This window comes from Barbatula barbatula (assembly GCF_947034865.1).
Source record: "Barbatula barbatula genome assembly, chromosome: 5".
In the NCBI taxonomy this organism is placed as follows: Eukaryota; Metazoa; Chordata; class Actinopteri; order Cypriniformes; family Nemacheilidae; genus Barbatula; species Barbatula barbatula.
In genome coordinates, this window is record NC_136769.1 from 13,880,653 (window position 1) to 13,900,401 (window position 19,749).

The 19,749-nt window shown below is 37.0% G+C and overlaps 2 protein-coding genes across 5 annotated transcripts in view; both read right to left on the bottom strand.

Moving 5' to 3' along the window:
- Nucleotides 1-13,151, bottom strand: part of septin9a (septin 9a) — a 57,240-nt gene extending 44,089 nt beyond the window's left edge. Inside the window, exons 1-2 of one of the 3 annotated variants that reach the window (XM_079456994.1) lie at nucleotides 12,889-13,151; nucleotides 6,500-6,568 (exon numbers count right to left, since the gene is read on the bottom strand). In XM_079456994.1, the coding sequence (XP_079313120.1) occupies nucleotides 6,500-6,568; nucleotides 12,889-12,907 (88 nt within the window). In that variant the 5' untranslated portion in view covers nucleotides 12,908-13,151. Of the gene's footprint in view, nucleotides 1-480; nucleotides 566-6,499; nucleotides 6,569-12,888 lie in introns of those variants that run through there. The other 2 variants (XM_079456999.1, XM_079456997.1) reach the window with 2 other exon arrangements.
- Nucleotides 13,152-14,730: 1,579 nt separating this feature from the next.
- LOC306894038 (uncharacterized protein) lies at nucleotides 14,731-19,564 on the bottom strand. 2 transcript variants are annotated; one of them, XM_079456257.1, is made up of 8 exons: nucleotides 19,180-19,564; nucleotides 19,034-19,082; nucleotides 18,704-18,869; nucleotides 18,328-18,399; nucleotides 18,134-18,240; nucleotides 16,100-16,411; nucleotides 15,851-15,990; nucleotides 14,731-15,634 (listed from the first exon to the last, which is right to left on the bottom strand). In XM_079456257.1, exons 1-8 carry the CDS (start codon nucleotides 19,252-19,254, stop codon nucleotides 15,551-15,553), a joined length of 1,005 nt encoding a protein of 334 aa, XP_079312383.1. In that variant the 5' UTR covers nucleotides 19,255-19,564; the 3' UTR covers nucleotides 14,731-15,550. The 2 variants fall into 2 exon arrangements, with proteins under 2 accessions (XP_079312383.1, XP_079312384.1); XM_079456258.1 differs by having other exon boundaries at nucleotides 18,134-18,217; nucleotides 18,750-18,869; nucleotides 19,180-19,486.
- Between the last annotated feature and the right edge of the window lie 185 nt (nucleotides 19,565-19,749).

Below are 19,749 nucleotides of genomic sequence, written 5' to 3' on the forward strand. Positions count from 1 at the left end.
CATTCACACACACACACACACACACACACACACAGCTTTCTTTATTGCCTGTTGTCACAGCCTGATGAGCGGGTTCCCTTTTCCAGTCAAAGCCTATGGAAAATCCTGCCCTGTCAACGGAAAATCTTACAAACTTACATCAGCCTGCACCACCACCAGGGACAAAAGTAGTACGGCATTAAATTTGTCTTTTGTTTTAAGCTCAAAACGCAATAGAGTGAGATTTATTTTTAAACACGAATGTGAAGAAACGCATATCAGGATGGATTCTTAAATCCCATAAACTCAAAAGAGGCATTTAACACACAGAGTTATCCAGATCCAAGCTAAAGCGACAAACACAGGAGCACTTCCCTAGAAACCAACTGCTTTCTCTATGAATCGGAGAAAAACACCAGACTACATACTTCAGCATCTAAAAACTTATTTGGAAAATGTTTCAAAGAGAAGGGAGTGTGTGCCGGTTAGCTGCTCTCTTACCTGCAATTTTGTCGCCCTCCATGGCTAAGCGCACACCCTCCTCTGCCACATGTAGCCTCTCTCTCCAGCCGTTTTTTCAGACTTCCCCTTTCTCTCACAGCTCACTAGCACTTTCTCCTCCTTGTTTTCTTTCCCTCGCTCTTCTTTGGCTTCTCCCTCCCTCTCTCTCTCTCTCTCTCTCTCTCTCCTTAGCTCTACCCCAATCTTCCTCTTAAATTTCTTCCGTGTGCTGTAATAATGAGCGGATGCAGAATTACAACATACCCATGTGCTGATCATATGGGCTTTCTAGCTCTTTAGCTTTTGTTGTCTTTAGTTTTTTGTTTCTGCTCACTCAGTCTTTCTGGCTGTGTCCTCTGATACTGAGGAAGCATTGTGTGTAAACTAGAAACCCAAGGCCATGTGATATGAGTGTCTCCTAAAATATCTTCTCTCAGTGACTTGAGGAATCCAGGACTGCCCTCTGATTTCCTGGCGAGCGTTCGTGTGATCACAAGTGACGGGCTGAGAAGATGACCAACACCACACCAGAGTGCTCGAAAACAAACATCTAAACTCCACAGTTCGGACCATACACAGACAATTTCATATCTTGTCTCCTAATTTTAACATCCAAGCCACATTTTCTTTTGGTTTTACTCTGTAGGCAATAGCAGTCCAGCGTTCTGAGTGAGGATGATGTGGTTTTGTTCAGGAAGTGAGACTGACCTTTGGCTTATCTTTATGGGGAGGTCCAGGGTCATTTGTCGAGCAGGCAGCTGGGAGAGGAGCTCAAATACTTGAGAAGAAATACACACTTTGGTCAAGATGTCAAACACACTCTGGTGTATTACTAAGGACAAACTCAGTAACCTGGCCTCATATTTCATGGTAAACAATGGGTACAAGGAAGATCGGAGCTTCTATGAACTATTAAATGCACTTAAAAAAATCATTTTTTATTGATTGCTTCAGACTGCAGGACACTGATCAGGCAACCCAAATTTCAAAGTTGTTTAAAAACAGATTTCCTAATCCAAAGTTGCCCTATAAACTGCGAGAGAGTAAAAAAATTTACATCATATTTATAATGAAAAAAAAACATACTTCAACTGGCAAACAATGGCAAATGTCAACCATTGATTTTTAGGTTTGTACATTGAAGATTTGCAAAGCAATCTCTCCAAAGACCCTTAAACACAGGAACAATACCGCCTCTATGAGAGAGTTCATGGATCTACACCCACTGTTACGACTCATAGCCTTAAATTCCCAAACACATGACATTTCATAGACCTCAAAGAGAGCCTGTGTCACAGTTTTGGCTAGCAATAGGCTGTGCTAGAAGCACATGACCGACTATAGTCCACAAAGAGAACTCACCAACATGATGTCACATTGTGGTGTTTGCTCAGGTCAGAAGACTCAGAAATAAGGAGAACTTTTTAAATTTACCTTAAACGTTTAAATAGAAAGAAACAAGTTCCACATCAGAAACTTTCAAAATAATGTGACAGAGGGCAGCACTCAACATAACGTTAGACCAGTCAAAGGTGTTTAGCACAGTGTGTGCTTTAAAGTCCCCCTGGGATGAAAATCATGTTTTGTAATGTTGATGTCTATGTGTTGTTTTTAATATGCTTTAAGATTAACAATATGCAAATTCTTCATTTTAAACCATTGTGGAGTATTTTCTCCATAAAACCCCAGTTTACCAAAGACAGGTTAACTCTGTTTAGGATGTCATAACCCTGAAATCAATCAGGTTAACAGATTTAAGCCATAGATATGTAAGAATGGTGCATATTTATGGCACTAAAACAATCGCTGCTGTTTCAGCTCTGCTTCAGGAAACACGAGCACAAGCTGCTCACACATCGAATGAGGCATCTATGTTCCTATAATCAACGGTCTGGGCTCACGCCATTGAATGGAGACGGGGACTAATTAGCATATTAATAAATCTACGAATGCTGAATGAAGCGAGGGTGTAGAGTAGAGTACATAAGCCATTTTAATGCATGTAGAAATCATTATTACAGGAAAAACTTTAACATATGCATTTTAAATGCTTAATGACGAGTTTTAAGTGGTAAAACATCGTATGCAGTTGGACTTTAAATACAGCCACATCTCTGGCATCACAAACACACAGTAGCAGAATATATCTTGTTCTCCCTAATCATTTGTACAGTATAATACTGTTTGGACTGGGATGTTCTTTTATAACCAACACCATTTCTGTTAAGCACACAACATACTGTAAAGAAATTAATACATGTTCATATTTTCAACAGAAAATAAGTCAAGTGACAAAACAGGGTTGGCAACATGAAAAAATCCTTTAAAACTGGTGTTAAAAGCATGCCTCAGGCAAAAAAAAGCATGGACAAATTATGTTTAAATGGCAAAAATCCATATTTATATATCTTTTACTACACATACATTGTCCTATATATAATTATAATTTTATGAACAATACTGGTAAAGCCAAAATGACACAAACCAGTTACACCACTTGACCATGTTACTTCTAGAGCCAAAAGCCATTGTTTGTTGAATAGTGTCGTGATTCCGCCATCATGTCATGTTTATTCTTGGTCTTGCAGCTGAGTCATGGCATAGCCTTGGGTTTTGTGTGAGAAAGACATGGCTTTGTTTTGATTTTGACTGGCCATGTGCTTTCTCGTGTCTCGTCAGTGTTTCCTGCCCTTATGTCTCGTTAACCTTCCCTGAGTGTTTCAGTACCTGCACCTGCCCCTTGTTAATTATCCTTTGTCTGTCTCCCTTTAAAACATCCTTGTGTTCATTGTCCTGTGCTCGTTCATTGTATTTTGTACCCAGTCTGTAAGTTGGATGTCAATACTGCTGTGCCTTCGTCCAATTCTTGTTACCTCGTGTTTAGTGAGTCTAGTTGTGTTGAGTTTGTCCTAGTGTTTATTTACCTCAGTCTAGTTAGTCCATTTCCTAGTGTCATTATTATTTATCCTGTCTTGTTTTACCCCCTCGTGGGTTTTTGTTTTGTTCTTGTTATTTATAATTAAACGTTTTTGTTAACCCCTTCATCCCCGTGTCTGCCTGCACTTGGGTTCTTCCACCACGTTCCCCTTACCTGTTCATGACAGAATAGATTAACACTGAAAATCAGGCATGATGGTCAAGTGGTGTATATGTCAAGTTAAGCTGAAGTGGTTTTATTTTTCTTAATGCTGAAAAAACATCTGAAAGCAAGAAATCATTGTGTCTCGTAGTGTTAATAGGCCTACAGTAAAATTGTTAGTTCGTGGTTAGAATAAAGATTCTGTCATGAATGAATAATCCTCAAGTAATTTCACTATAGCAAGACCTTTCATCTTTGGAACGCAAATTAAGATAGGTTTAATGAGATCAGAGAGATTTCTGACTCCCCACATAGACAGCAATGCAACATTGTGGGGCCGGTAACGAACCCAAACAAAACTTATGCTCGCTTACCACACAACCACCCTCATTCGTAATTGTGACTCTCTCACTACAATCTCGTCTGAAAACATATCTTTTTAGGCAGGCATATAGACATTTTAAGTGTTTGGTATGTAAATTGTTTTATGTTTTTATTGCTTGTACGGTGTTCTTGAGTGCCATGTAAGACGCCACTAAAAAATGTATAGTAATTATTATTATTGACTCATAGACACAAATATGAGTAAGGATAAGAAAATATGAAGGTAGAATAGTAGCAAAACTCAAGAGCACGTAGGTGTGAATTTGAGAACTTGTACAATAAATATTTGCACTTGTATGCTACAATTTACACTCACAGCTTCGATGTGAAAACCTGTAAATTCAAAATCTGAAGTTGAACGCTGAGATCAATAGTCACAAACCTGTATTCTAAATTTGAAGCTGCAGACAAGTAGTCACAAATGTGTAAAATGACAGACACAGCTATACAATGACAGACACAAACTTGAAATACATATTTGCATTTCTTCTTACATTCACATTCGCAGTACAACCTCAAATAGGCACTTGCAACTTCTCAAGTCTGTCACTGCAAGTTCAAATTTTGCGCTTCGACTTTTGCTACTCTTATCGCGATATATCAGTTGCAAAACTGATTTGTGCACTTGCAACTCAGTAGCAGCGAGGGGCGGGAGAGGCGGGGGTGGGTGGCTGCAATGGAGTCGTTTTATTGGTTGGCACCTAGCCAATGAAATCGGGCTTCTTTTCTACGCGATGACGTCACGACACCCGCAGCCTCGCATTCGCGACACTTTGGTTGTCATCGCGATGGCGGGATATAACGATCCGAGGGTAAGTTTTTCTTTTTATACAATATTTGTTATTCAAATTATTACATACATCACATATAACATACCGTGTAAATACAGTTGAGATTGTGTGAGATGTCTTTGTTATGACAACTTGACATAAACCAATACATCATATCCTGTCAGTGTCTTTGTCATAACAACTTGACATTACTAAGACAACACAACCTGTCACAAATATGTCATAAATATGACATAGCAGATTAAGTATCAAACTTAAGAAACCACTTAGCTTTATGGGTTAACATTACATTAAACTGTCAGCTGGTTGGTATTGACATTGGCTGTCGTAAGGCCATTATAACATTTTAATGACAAATTAAATTTGTACCACTGTAGTTGAGGTCAAGAAAAATATTCATGAGACAGTTATAATTGCCTCATGACAGCCAATGTCAAAACCAACCACATGACAATTTACAATTTATGTTGTCTTAGTAATGTCAAGTTGTTATGACAAAGACACTGACAGGATATGATGTATTGGTTTATGTCAAGTTGTCATAACAAAGACATCTCACACAATCTCAACTGTATTTACACGGTATGTTATATGTGATGTATGTAATAATTTGAATAACAAATATTGTATAAAAAGAAAAACTTACCCTCGGATCGTTATATCCCGCCATCGCGATGACAACCAAAGTGTCGCGAATGCGAGGCTGCGGGTGTCGTGACGTCATCGCGTAGAAAAGAAGCCCGATTTCATTGGCTAGGTGCCAACCAATAAAACGACTCCATTGCAGCCACCCACCCCTGCCTCTCCCGCCCCTCGCTGCTACTGAGTTGCAAGTGCACAAATCAGTTTTGCAACTGATATATCGCGATAAGAGTAGCAAAAGTCGAAGCGCAAAATTTGAACTTGCAGTGACAGACTTGAGAAGTTGCAAGTGCCTATTTGAGGTTGTACTGCGAATGTGAATGTAAGAAGAAATGCAAATATGTATTTCAAGTTTGTGTCTGTCATTGTATAGCTGTGTCTGTCATTTTACACATTTGTGACTACTTGTCTGCAGCTTCAAATTCAGAATACAGGTTTGTGACTATTGTCTGCGAGTGCAAATCTCAGCGTTCAACTTCAGATTTTGAATTTACAGGTTTTCACATCGAATGTTGTAGCATACAAGTGCAAATATTTATTGTACAAGGTCTCAAATTCACATCTACGTGCTCTCGAGTTTTGCAACTATTCTACCTTTATAAGAAAAACACATTCACATACTTATCACCTACACTCAATGAGTAACTCGGTTAGCTGCTTTAAAACAAAACCTGACATTTAAAATGTATAATCACCTGGACAACACACACAAACAGAATTGCACTAGCAGGCATTCTTCACCCAGTCTATGTTATTTGTGTGCATGTGTTCATGTGCATGTTTTGTTTGTACAATTCATGCAGATCTCTGGATGTTAAACCAGCCCCATATGCAGAGGTGCTGACATTGCAAAAGCCAGTCCTGCTGCTTCAGAGGTGAGGTATTACCACACTCTTAACACATATAAGCGCTCACATGCACAAGGTGTAAATGTGCACACATCCACATATTTACCACATTTATTTATAGAGATGCACACATCCATCAACATCTGCACCACCCTGGTGTAGCGAGATGTTTTCATTTCAAAACATAAACGACACAAGTAATGGTTAGGCTGCATGCATATACAAAAAATGGAGCAGAAAAAAATCTAACTGGTTTCAAATATGTGTACACTTACCAGTTCCAGTAGGACTAGTTGCATCTTTCTCTGGCCTTCTCATCCTGCCGCTGGTAGACCGAGCGATGCCTGTCAGCACAGAAGACATAACAAAAACACGATAACTGAAATTACTAATCGGTGTCTGCAGACGGAAGGACGCTGAAGAAAAGACAAACGACACAAAATATAGAAGAAATAGACCAGAGGAAAGAGCAGATGTGTTAGGAATAGACATCAAAGTAATGACGCACTGCCCAACTAACATTATGGGCTGCATGTGTCTGCAAAATCAAGGCAGATGGGTCACAAATACACAGAGAAGAATGAAAAGCTGCTTATTTAGTAAGTCTTTGTTGGAATAAAAACACTCCATAGGAGAAAATGAACGTATCAAATGTGTATTATAAAGTGACAGTGTTTTCATGAAGATAAGGTAAGTACACGATTGACTCTGGAAAGGTCAAACCAATATTTCCTCTAGTGCACGGGTTTGGTGGTGTAAGTCACGTGTCTTGATAAATGTGCAAAGCATAAGGTGGAGACATCTTCCAGGTCATATTTTCCCCAAAATCAAAGGCAATAATTTTGTGAATTAATCTATAATTTGCTTATAGACAATTTAAGCTTTTTAGGCTTTTTTAGTGCATGTTGATACCAAAGCATTGGGCACTGTTGAATGTGTGAATTTCCTGTCTGAGGTAACAACTCTATGACACATGACAAGTGCTGTAACAATAACGATACCTGTGCATCAGTGTTGACAAAGCATTTGTTAGTCACCACACAGATGTGCAGGTTTATTCATCATTTCTGCGAAATTCCTGCAAGACACTATTTCCTGAAACTTTGTGGTTATATGAAGGAATCTGGATGTTGCCTGTAAAAAAATTTACAAGCATCTGGTTAAGACATCCAACGCAGCCCTGAACGTGTCAGTGGTTTTCTGTACAAACTCCAATAAATCTGGCATGATGAGAGTAAAAACCATGTCATCAAATTGTTTTAGGCCAATTGATAGTAACATGCATCACAGGCATCTATGGACAATGGCAGACACCAACCAAAACATGGACCATCTGCTCTAATAGTTCATCATTTAATATTTTAGAAAACATACCTGTGTTATTGAAATTTTAACATGAGATTGTTTTTAAATGGACTTGGCTGTGCAAAATAAAACTCATGTTCTGATCAGTTGTTAAAATGATTTGAATAATTGGCTTATAGGTGTGTGTTTTTTTTGAGGATCTATTGACAGAAATGCAATATAACTAAACTTTGTCTTCAGAGGTGTACAAACACCTTACATTATGTTTGTATTACCTCAGAATGAGCTATTTCTTTGTACATACACTGCAGGTCCCTTGCATGGAAATTCGTCATGTTGTTTCTACAGAAGCCCTAAATGGACAAACTGCTCTACAGAGTGCGTTTCATAAATATGTTATCTCCTTCGGCAAAGAAGCGACAACGTGACAACATCTTAGTCCTGTAAGCCTCCTTAGTGATTCGAAATGAAGAGGTGTGTAGTTGAATGAGCCGTTGGTTGCAATTCACAACCTCACCACTAGATAGATTTCTCATTCTGGACCTCTAAAGGCAGCAATAAAGTGTTTTCTCACAATTAAACAAAATAGTGGTTTTTAACTACTTTGTAACAATGAAAATTGTAAAGAGCGACATATAAATAACGCTGACTTGACTTTACAGTCGACATTCTCTGGGACCCTTTACCAAATCCTAAATAAAAATGAATAATGAGCTAAATAAAATAAAATACTCATACAATGATTGACAAACAGGCTGGGTGCGAGAAAGAAATGCACAATATAATGTGCAAAAATGTACAACACAAATACTTCCCTCAGGGTAAATACTACTGACAAAATGAACTCGGATTTAATGAAGTGGTTGAAAATCTCCTGTTTTATTGACAGACTACAGAGGTAAGGAAGGGTTGGGATCATTTCGGTTGTTTTCTATATAAACGTAAGGGGTCCCCTCACATAACATTGAGACATGACTGAACAAGCCAGTATTGCCAAACACACAGACTCATATGTGGGTTGCATTACATACAGTTTGTCCTGACACCTACACTGTCAGGTATTACAAATTCTATCTCAATTTTCTTTCACTGCAAGTTGTAAATGGCGCCACTTTTATCTTCAAGTGCTCCTTCAATTTTGCGGTACAGTGTCATTATTTAAACGTGAGGCTTTTCAAAACTTTAATGAAAAATACTAACTGGAGGGAAAATCTTTAACATAATTTTATTTTTTTCAAAATGTTGATGTCTTAAGCCAGGGGTCGGCAAGTAAGTTTAGTATCGGGCCAAGAAAACAAAGTCAAAGGATAATTTAAGAAATGTATTAATAAAAAAAGCTATTAGAATAGCCTACTTTTGTAAATGTAATGTAATAGTTATATAATTATTTGACTAAGATTTTTTTACACTCCTTATGTACTAAACTGAATTGTTTTGCCTGCTGGGGGTACGCTATTACGTCGTGTGCAGAGTGATGTTAACATTTTAGCTAGCTAGATGGTGAGAGAAAATTGCATTATTAAAGAGTATAAAGGGCATACAAAGAGGAATTGAAAGAGAACTATGCATTCATCCTTGTTAATACAACGCCTTTGTGTCTTATATGCAAGGAAGTTGTTGCTGTTTGCAAAGAATATAATATTAGAAGGCACCACTGTGGGCAAAGTTATCAAAATAATGTTGCTGGTGCAGACCAGATATTATTGCTGGCAGGCCAACCTGTTGCCGGTCCCTGGCATAAGCTGCGTGCTCTGTTGTTGTCTTTTTTAAATTCACATCAGATTCAGTGAGTCTTTTTAATCAATGAAGTTTAAAGAACAGGGTCGCTGACCTACTGTGCAAATAGTTTACAGTCAGGACAAACATAGAGAGCACGGTTACAGTATTTCCTAATAATCAAGGAGATATGATGCAATAACATTATGGGCCACTTCCCTCAGACCACAGATCATTATGACACTGTATATCATCTACTCAGTTGTTTGACACTGTTTGCAGTGTCTTTTATTTTTAGACCAGCAACTAAACTAAGCTAAAAGAGACAATCCATTTCATGCACTGTAGCTAGACAAATATACTGTCACAAGACTCTGCTATACCCTGGTGAAAAAGTGTACAATAAAACACTTCAAAGTTCTGTTTTAACACACTAACTTGGTACCTACATTCTAAAGAAATGGGCAATAGGTGGTTCTTGGCTCATCATCATAGGGGAACCAGTGAAATTAAAACGTGATAATTCTTATTCTTTTCATGAAATATTGTAGCGTTAGTAAATTTGTGAATAAAAATGACTATCCATCTCAAACGACGAATATTGGATGGCTTGGCCAGAGCATTCATTAACTCCTATCCCTTTCATTTCAAAATCAATGCAACAGCTTTTTTACACATCCAATCAATTCACAAAATGCATGCCATACCCACTCATTTTCTTTTTTGAAGTTAATTTTCACTCGGCTATGTGTCCGAATACAGAATCTCAACTTTCTGTTCACAATACATTTCGTTGCACTGTACTTGTATGTGTGTAATGACAATAAATTGAATCAAATCAAATCAAAATCAAAACAAGGACCTTCTGTGTATCACTATATACTTTACCATAACTTGGTGCTTCAGTGGTTCTTTGGGATGACTGAGGTGCTATATAGAACCGCCCAAGAACCATACAGCAATCGCTTCAGATCTGAAGAACCACTAAAGCACCAAGTCACGGTTCTACATAGCACTTAAAGTGGTTCCCCTTTGATTACGAGCCAAGAACCACTTTTAGTTCAATATAGCATGTTTTTTTAGAGTGTAATATAAAATATTTTATAAACTTAAGATCTAAGTGTTCTTGACTGTGCTATTATGAGACACCATTTGTAGAAGTAGGAAAAAATATATTTTTTATACAAAAGTTAAATATTAACATGTGGTAATAGAGCACTTTAAGTACATTATAGAAGTGTTCTTAAATCTACTTTTTTTTACTTGTGTAGGCAAGCAAAAACAGCTCAATTATCCCATAATGCCATATGGACAAACATAGTTTTTTTTTTTAAATAAAGCAATAACATTTCACATGTTTAATTAAAGGTTTATGGCTGGTTAAAAAAATTTTTATGACCAATAAATGTGTACTATGTACTTTTAATTGTGCACTGGAGGCTGTAGCACTACATAAAGCTCTTTCAATTAAAACAGCTGTGTATATTTTCTCAATTCACCCATCATTGGTTAAAAGTTTTGAATTCAGTTTAGTATGTTGAAAGAAATTACAAAAAAAACTTATTTGCAAATGTGGATTCAGCTTACAGAGCTTCGAAAGAGTCCCGTCTTTACACATACACTGCAAGATGAAGTGCTATTATCAATCCACCGCATTCCTGAGTAATCAGAAAGCCAACAATCTGAGTCTTGAGTGACAAAGACAGGGAGACATGGAGAAACCATCTGTCAATTTCAGTGTCAGATCAAGTGCTGTCAGAGAGGCCGATGTTGGTGTGCATGTGAAACCTATGACACATACTGAAAATCACTGTGATCAACAGCTCGAAGAACCGAGAGGAATTTCAAAGCGCTCTGGCCTTGAGTTAATTTCACAGCGAGTTTGCACTGCCGCTGACTCACCTGTCAGCCCGACTGTGATGACAGGGCAAGTCAGGAAGGAGGAGGCGGTGGTGAAGCCATAGGAGCCAGAAACTGATAAAAAAATGTGTTATAGTGCAGTCTCTATTGCCTCAGTAAGCTCTGTTGGGCAATCTTCCAAAATAAAGAATTAACAATGAGATTCATTTATCCACCCATAATGATTCACTTCCAGATGAGACATGAGAGATATCATTTAGCATAAAACCTCGCACATGGAAAGCGTCGCATGCAATCCCACATGCAGAAGTCAGATTGTATCAATTCTTGACAGTTGTTGTGCCAAAACACAAGGCACTCCGAAGACCAAAATAGAGGTGACAGAATTCTTCCGAATCCACATTTGCTGCACATGAATGAGTGCAAGTTACACCCAAATACCCGAGTGCAATAAACTGCTGCAAAAATCTCACAATAATAACTAATGTGTATGATTTACAGTATGTCACTTATCTGTAAGACTTGAATACGTCTCATTGTGAGTTACTGATTTACCTCAGGGCGTGACCTAGAGTCCGTGACACAACATATGCACACACCATTCAAAGTGCTGCGTGAAATGCACGAATCAATACATAAAGTGTGTTTCTCTTGCAGTCCACTAGTGAGGGATAGTCTCACAATGAGGTCAGCTTTTACACATACACAGCAGAATGTGCTGCCAGAGAGCGGCGGAGAAAAAGCACAGACTGATTACATGATCCAACATGTGTGCGAGAGGAGTTGGGCTGTGACAATGACTTTGGCAGGCCTGAGGAAACGCTACATTCCTGCCAAATCATTGTGTACACAGAGAGTTCGCCTTATGCGTGTGTTCAGATTATAGGGAAGGAAATACACGGCTGTTCTCAATGGAAGGGCTTTATGTAGCGCCCCAGGCTTCGTTGCACAACGAAAAAGGATGTATTGCAAGCAAGGATCCTCTGAAAAAACGTTCGCTATGCCACAAAATATACCCTCACTGCTGAACGGTTCTAGAAATAGGCCAACATTCAGGTTTACTTCTAGGGATGTGAGTATCTAGGAGCACACTTACTTTCAAGTACAGTAAAATGCTGTGTAAGTTTGTTTGGATGTGCTTAAAATTAAATAATGACGCAACAGGTAAATCATATAAGTGCAAATTAGAATACAGTATAAGTGGATTAGTAATAGATTTTTTTAAATAAATATATTTGATGGATGTGATCACTGTACGTGATACCATTCTGCATAGCATTTCGCATTATTTTATTGAAAAAAATGCATATGTACGTCAATTAAAAAGTAGGTAGTAGTACAGTAAAGTGCAAGAATGTGCTTAAAATGTTCATGTGTACATTTCAAAACAATAATAATAACCAACAGATGAATCGCATGTCTGAAAATAATATAGTATTAGTGGATTTGTTGCATAGAACATTTAAAAAAATATATATTTGACCCACCTAATGGGCACTAGGCTAAACTATAGTATGTGAACAAAACTATTTTTCTCAGGATTTCACATAGTTTTGTTGAAAAAAGATGTGTAGGCTACGTCAATTAAATAGGCTATAAATAATAGACTGCAAATATAAGTTAGGTTGCATACAGTACACATATTACCTATTAAAGTAGCACAGCGACAGTGATCTTGGCAACTTTTCTTTCACTTTGACATAGTTCGATCTGAATGCTATGTTATATGAAAGCAGCTATATTATGGAGTTTGGCATGAACCCAAGGAAAGGTATACACTCACCGGAATATGATTTCTTCATGTTCACAGGCCACTCCTGGGGATCTCAACTTCAGTCAATCAGATCCGTATTTGAGATCGCAACATCTAAAGAACGTTCGTTCGTTGCGCTAAAGTCTCCCTTAGCAATCGGTAAAGCGCACGTGAACCGGTAAATAAATGTATCGATTTAATTCGTCTTTATGTTTAAGCGCCTGTACAGTGTAGTCAGGACTGTGACTCCCACACACCGCAGAAGTTTACCTGTTCACACACCTGTGGGTTATAAACTCCGCCTCACCACAGAGAGATACACGAATCAGATGGTGACTTACTGTATGGGTAACGTTAAGGAAATGTAGGTAACGTTAATAATATTGGACTTTATTTGGAGAACATCCACGTCTAGGGTAGAAATAACGATATTTACGGAGATCGGCATTGTGCTAAGTTTCTTGCATGGTCCTGCAAGTGCTATATATATAGGGTCAAAAAAGTACACATAAAAGTAAACTTTTCTTTTCGACGTCATAAGCTCCAGTCAACTCGTACTGTTTGTGAACAGGTCACGTGACATGTGAAAACATGCCCTAGGGCTGTACATTCATGATAGAATATTTATAATTAATCTCATAACTGTCACATGCAAATATATCAAATTATCTTTCCCTTCCACAATGTATAGTTACAAATATAACAGAATAACCCTTAAAGCACTCTCCTGTCGCTACATAATAATTAGCATTAGCTTACTTTATCCAAAGCGACTTAAAAGAGTGATGAAAACAATGTAATGGAAATAATGTGGGAAGAGCTATTATTGTTTGACAAGTGCAATTGGTTGACAATGTTGAGAGAACAACAAATTGGTTACATTTGTACAGTGGGCGCAATCAAACCTTTTACTTAAATGACAAGAAACGTGGTGAAAATTGGTGACACGTCAGACAAAGTTTGCATCTAAAGCCAATGGACTCATACGTGACCTTTACACACCGAGGCTCTGACATCAGAAAAACACCATCCTCACATCGAAACCTCTGGTGTCTTAAAAACAAAACCATTCAACAGTTCCATTTCCAGCTGCTGTCAACATGTTACAGGACAAACAATTAGATATTTCTTTTAAAAACAATGATGCCAATTTGGGAAAAATAATGATAATTTTTAGGCATAGCAGTACAAATACCTGGATTATCTTGCATTGTTTTTGACAACAGAACAACTAAGATCATATTATCTGAAGCAGAAGTGGGTTTCCTTTAAAGGGGTCTTGACATAAATGGTGTCTACCACAGAAGGAAGTCTGCATACTTGTACAATGTGCAAGGCACATAGACCAGGTGAAAACACATCATCTGCAGCCAAAACAGGATACTCAAATCTTGTTTACACAGCAACAGGGTGACAAACATCTCATTCGTGTATAGTTGCACTTATGTTACTTTTAAAGCGATTTTGTATTTAAGCAGTTGACATGTAGTCCAGAAAATACCATCACATAACCCCAATGTTTTAAACCCTTCACTGGCTACCCATTAAGTATCGTATTGACTTTAAATTTATTTTAATCACTTATAAAGCCTTAAAGGGTTTAGCCCCACCTACCTAACAGAGCTTCTATCACACTACAACCCATCACGCTCTCTAAGATCTCAAAACGCAGGACTTTTGATAATACCTAGAATAACTAAATCCACCAAAGGGGGCAGAGCTTTCTCATACGTAGCACCTAAACTCTGGAATTGCCTTCCCAACCCTATTTGAGGATCAGACACACTCGCCCAATTTAAAGACGCATCTTTTCAGCCAAGCATTCACTTAATGCAAATATGCTAAATAAATGACCGGGAGACTGCATTTATTAGATATTATTTACTAGAATTATTTAACTTGTTATATTACCACCATGCAATGTGTTTTACCTCTTTTGTCTTTTTCGTTTTGTTCTTATTTTCCCCTGTAAAGCTGCTTTGGAACAATGCACATTGTGAAAAGCGCTATATAAATAAAATTGAATTGAATTGAATGTAGTCTGAAATGTGTCCTCAGTGAGGAATATTAGCTTAAAAAAAAGTATGTTTACAACCCACATACATACATTCAAGTGAAAAATTGCTTTGTGACAAATGTACAAGTGTAGCTGAAGCTAATAAAAAGATAAAGCATGAACATCAAGTTTGAGTTATGGTCCAAACTTAGTTATTAATTTAATGCTTATAGAATTATAACATGAGAAGTTTAAGAACACATATTTACAAAATTTTGTCAGATTAAAAAAATCTGATGTTTTTAAAGAAAAACAAACTGCACATTAGATAAACAAGACTAGTTGAGTCACAGCAAAATACCCTCCCAAAAAACCCCAACAGTTGTAAAAAAGAAAAAACTTACGTGAAACTTTGAAGTTAGATATCAGTGTGGTACACAGAAGAAAAACATATAGTGCTCAGTATAATCAAAACTCACCTTATTTTAAACTGTTTTTATCACTGGACATAATGTCAAATCTAACCACATTTGCTGCTAGAGAAACTGTTTTTGTGACAGGTCACACACAGAGGTTGCGCTTTCACATGTCTATAACTATATTTACATGATCCCACACTGATGTGACAGTGAAAAAGCAAAATATTTGTATGTGAATATATAGATTTTTAGATTAAAATCTGAAGCATTGAAAATCTCATGAACGGTGGACATTCATAACCTCATAAACTCCATTGCCAGATGTTTTCTCTTCTTTGTTTCTCCTTGTGCGTGTCTTTATCTGATTGGGAAAAACACAGGATTAATTCAACTTGCTTATGACATTTAGGCAAAATTGCATACACGTTAGAAAAAAGAAGAATCATCAGTGGGATCAAAATAATGTAGATATGACTGGAGACATATGAACCAAATGACACCTATAGACAAATCTAAAAACATTACTGTACAATGTTCACATGATTTTTGAGAAGTTACATGCTCATGTAACCTTTACCTTGGGCACCAGCCACACTCCAAACAAAAGGAGTAAGAGTAACAGCACACTACCAGCCGTCAGAGCCGTCACTGGTATCAGGAAGTCACTCATGCCATTGTGTTGTTTGGCAGCGGAAGAAGCCAATTCACCTGATGGCTCTGTCAAGATCAATTACAAATCGCTTAAGCCATTAAAAAAGATTTGTTTTGTTACATCTGTAGTTTGTAACTAAACGCTGAGAATAAAAACAGACAAATGTGCACTTACCATTTATCACAAGAAAAACACCTTTGTCTGCTGTCATTTTACATGTCTCCAAATATGTGAGGCTTGAACACCAATAAGCTCCAGCATCATTCAGTTGAAGGTTCCAAATGTTGCTTGTCAGACTCATTCCATTAAGACTGGTATTAACACGTCCACTGTAGTCTTTATTCACTGTTAATTCACCTGTTTTAAAATGGTAATACAGGACTTCCCGATGTACCTCTCGTCTGGTGTGCAGATATACACCGACTGCATTATTCTCATGTGCCGGACACTTAATGGAGTAATTCTCGCCTTTAAATCTGTGTTCATCTAAATATGATGTAAAAAAACAGTTGGAATCAGTTACACCAAATACTCAGTAGATAAATAACTATAACAAAACCATAGATAAAATTTACGAGACCATTACAAATTTTCAAGTTCACACCTCAGGAGTGACAGAGTCATCCAACAGTGACGTGAAAGACTGACAGCATGACAAGACACACAAAAACTGTGATAAAAATCGAGGTTATCATACTTTTTTTTACATTTTTAATCAATGTCCAAATATTACTATTGTTTTGCTTAAAAGTGAATATGAAACGCAGTATTCTTTGCAGTATTTGAGGTCTGAAAAAAAGAGCATCTCTTCGGTTATTTTGACCTCCAGTTCTCATTTGCTGCGAATAAATGCGAATAGAAACAATGTTTTGTTTTAATTTAGGAGAAATATTGTAAGAAGTTCACAGAATGACAAAAATTATCCTTTCACCTGAAAACATACCAATAAGTAGCCAATTCAGAAAATATAGCAGATTTCCTGCTATAACTGCTTTTAAACAAATCTTATTAGCAAAATGTTAAATGCTGACAAAATACAAAACACTAACCTTCACTTGAAACAAGGCTGCAGAGATCGACAGTGAATAAAAACAAAACAAATGCCCAAGACATTTTTACATAAGCACAGTGTATCTCAATCAATCAAAGCAAAATGAACTTCAGTCAGCACTGGTGACCTATATCTACTCATACCCACACAGACAGTGAAATACCTCTGACATCAGAGTCAGGAAACGCAGTAAAAAAAATGGGCCAAGCAATATATATATATATACATATACATACATATATATATATAAAACAATCATAATGTTTGTATTTACAGACATAAAGCAATAGCTGATTAAGAAATGGAATCATTAGATTGTAAACATTAGCCACATGGCAAAATAATTCAAGTAAAAAGGAATACATTTACATTTACATTTAGTCATTTAGCAGACGCTTTTATCCAAAGCGACTTACAGATGAGGAAACATTGGAAGCAATTATAACAACATAGGCAACAAAATACATAAGTGCATCAAACTAGTCTGAATAAAGCACCTTCAAAATGAACAAAAATGTCATCTTGGCATTTCAAACCTGTATGACACAGTTTTGAATGATTTAAATAAATAGTTCACCTTCGAGATGAAAGTTCTGTCATCATTTACTCACCCTGTTGCAAAACACGGAAGAAGATATTTTGATATATTTTTCATCTTGAAGGTGAATTATTTGAATGAGTTTTGTGTACGAGACTATGCAGAAAAACTGGGATTCCAATGGCATTATCATAACCACACACCATACTATGCTTATCAGGAGCACAGTTAATACATGTTTTGTTATGCACATAACACATGACAGTCACATAGCTTATGGCAAAAAGCATTACAATATAAAGATAAAACAAGACATTTATGTATAATGCCTTAAAACATTGTAGTTATAGGTTTTTTTGTGACAGGCAGTTTGGAATGGTTGTCCACACTTAATCTGAGAACTTAAATACTGTAAAAGCAGAAATTAAAGTTTTTTCATAAGAAATCTTTAGAGCATTATGTAGAATGTGGCATCTTTACTGGTTGATTTACTAATATGAACTCAGCTCTGTGAATCTATTAGTACTTCCGGCATGTCTGAAAGACTGCAATGAGATTTTAGTACATTACATAACTAAAACAATATTTAATAAAAAAACAGAAACAATTTCAGCATTACCTATGTCATTTACAGCATCTTTCATTTCTTTTCTGTTCTTCAGGTACATGGGCCAAACATGCCCATCAAAGTAGCCTGGCGGATCTGGAGGCACATAGGTTCTTGAACTATTAGACGGAGATAAAGGTGTCAGTAAAATAAGCAGGTGTTTATCGAAGCAGTTACATATGATAGCATAAGAGTCCAGAACCCACCTTCTTCTCTCTTTGCATGTCCCATGGGGAATCTGCAGGAAAAACCTTTTATCAAATAAGATATTGAGAGGCCTGAAAATGAAACAAACCCAATTAATTATTCAGTCACAAAAATATCACAGAATTCATAGATTCAGAGGTCATTTACAACAATGAACAAATGCCCATATTAGTTTTATGTGTAAAAATGAAACTCAACGTTTTAACCAAATAACCGAAGAGTGAAGGGTGAAAACAACATGAAACAACTAACATGGCTTCTATGGTCCATTTGCAACATATATGCAAACTGCATGTTTAAAAACAAAACAATTTATATATTTATATATGTGTATATTGCTAATCGCTATATTTTAACACTATACCCCACGATTACCCATGATTAAAAATGAGGAATCCTTCCACTATGAGAGCAAACACACTGGGTTGTTGTGATCCTGTAGATGTCACTCTGAGCCCACGAGATGACATGAAGCTCTCAGGATTCTTCTGCCATGATTCAATGTCACTCATCATCCCGTCCATGTGCAGGGCATCCAGAGCTGCAGAATAGATCAAATACATCCAGGTGAATGATTTTTCAATGAAAACGTACAGTTTAGTGCAACACTGGATAGCTTGTTTGATATAATTCTACATTATGAATTGACAATGTAATCCCAACGTGATGATATGTGAGAAGGACACATGTGAACTTTGTTCTTACTGTCATACAGCTTTAAGCCGTTGCTATCGACAGGGACCTGAGAGTCAACCTGAGAAAGAAGCACATAAACATAATAAAGACATGTTAGGTTTCGGATACTAATGACATACATAAGAACATACTTTTCTTATAAGGGGGCGTGGTACCTTGAAGAAGTTGTCTTGAGAAACGACACAGCTGTTAGGCAGAACTTCCTGTAGGTTTTTACTCATTTTACTCATTTTTACTTTGTCATTCTAGCACATCAGTCAGACATGATTAAGAACTCATAAACGATGGACTGGACAATGGGAGAATGACGTTACCACAATACTTTTCACGTAGCTCGTTTATTTGACTCACCCACCAATTCCAATGATTATTTTTCTCATTTCTAATAATCTGTTTAATTAAAAACGACTTTCTGGCGATGGGATCGGTAATAAAATACTGGCTTTCGTTTGCAGTTGGAGTACTGTTGTAATCTGCGTTGTTTTTCTGTATTTATGTCGTGTTGTTGTTCGCTGTTCACTTTCAAGGTCAGACCTGCTCGACAGCGCCATCTGCTGATGTGGACTTAGCGGACATCAACTATTAGTATTTCCGCATTGAATATTATATAATAATTGATTCTAATAGTATAATCATGAATATAACGTAATGTAAAACATTATTGCTCACAAATCATCTGATGTGTATATTATTTATTTGGCTTTTCTGGAGAAGTAGCAAGAGGA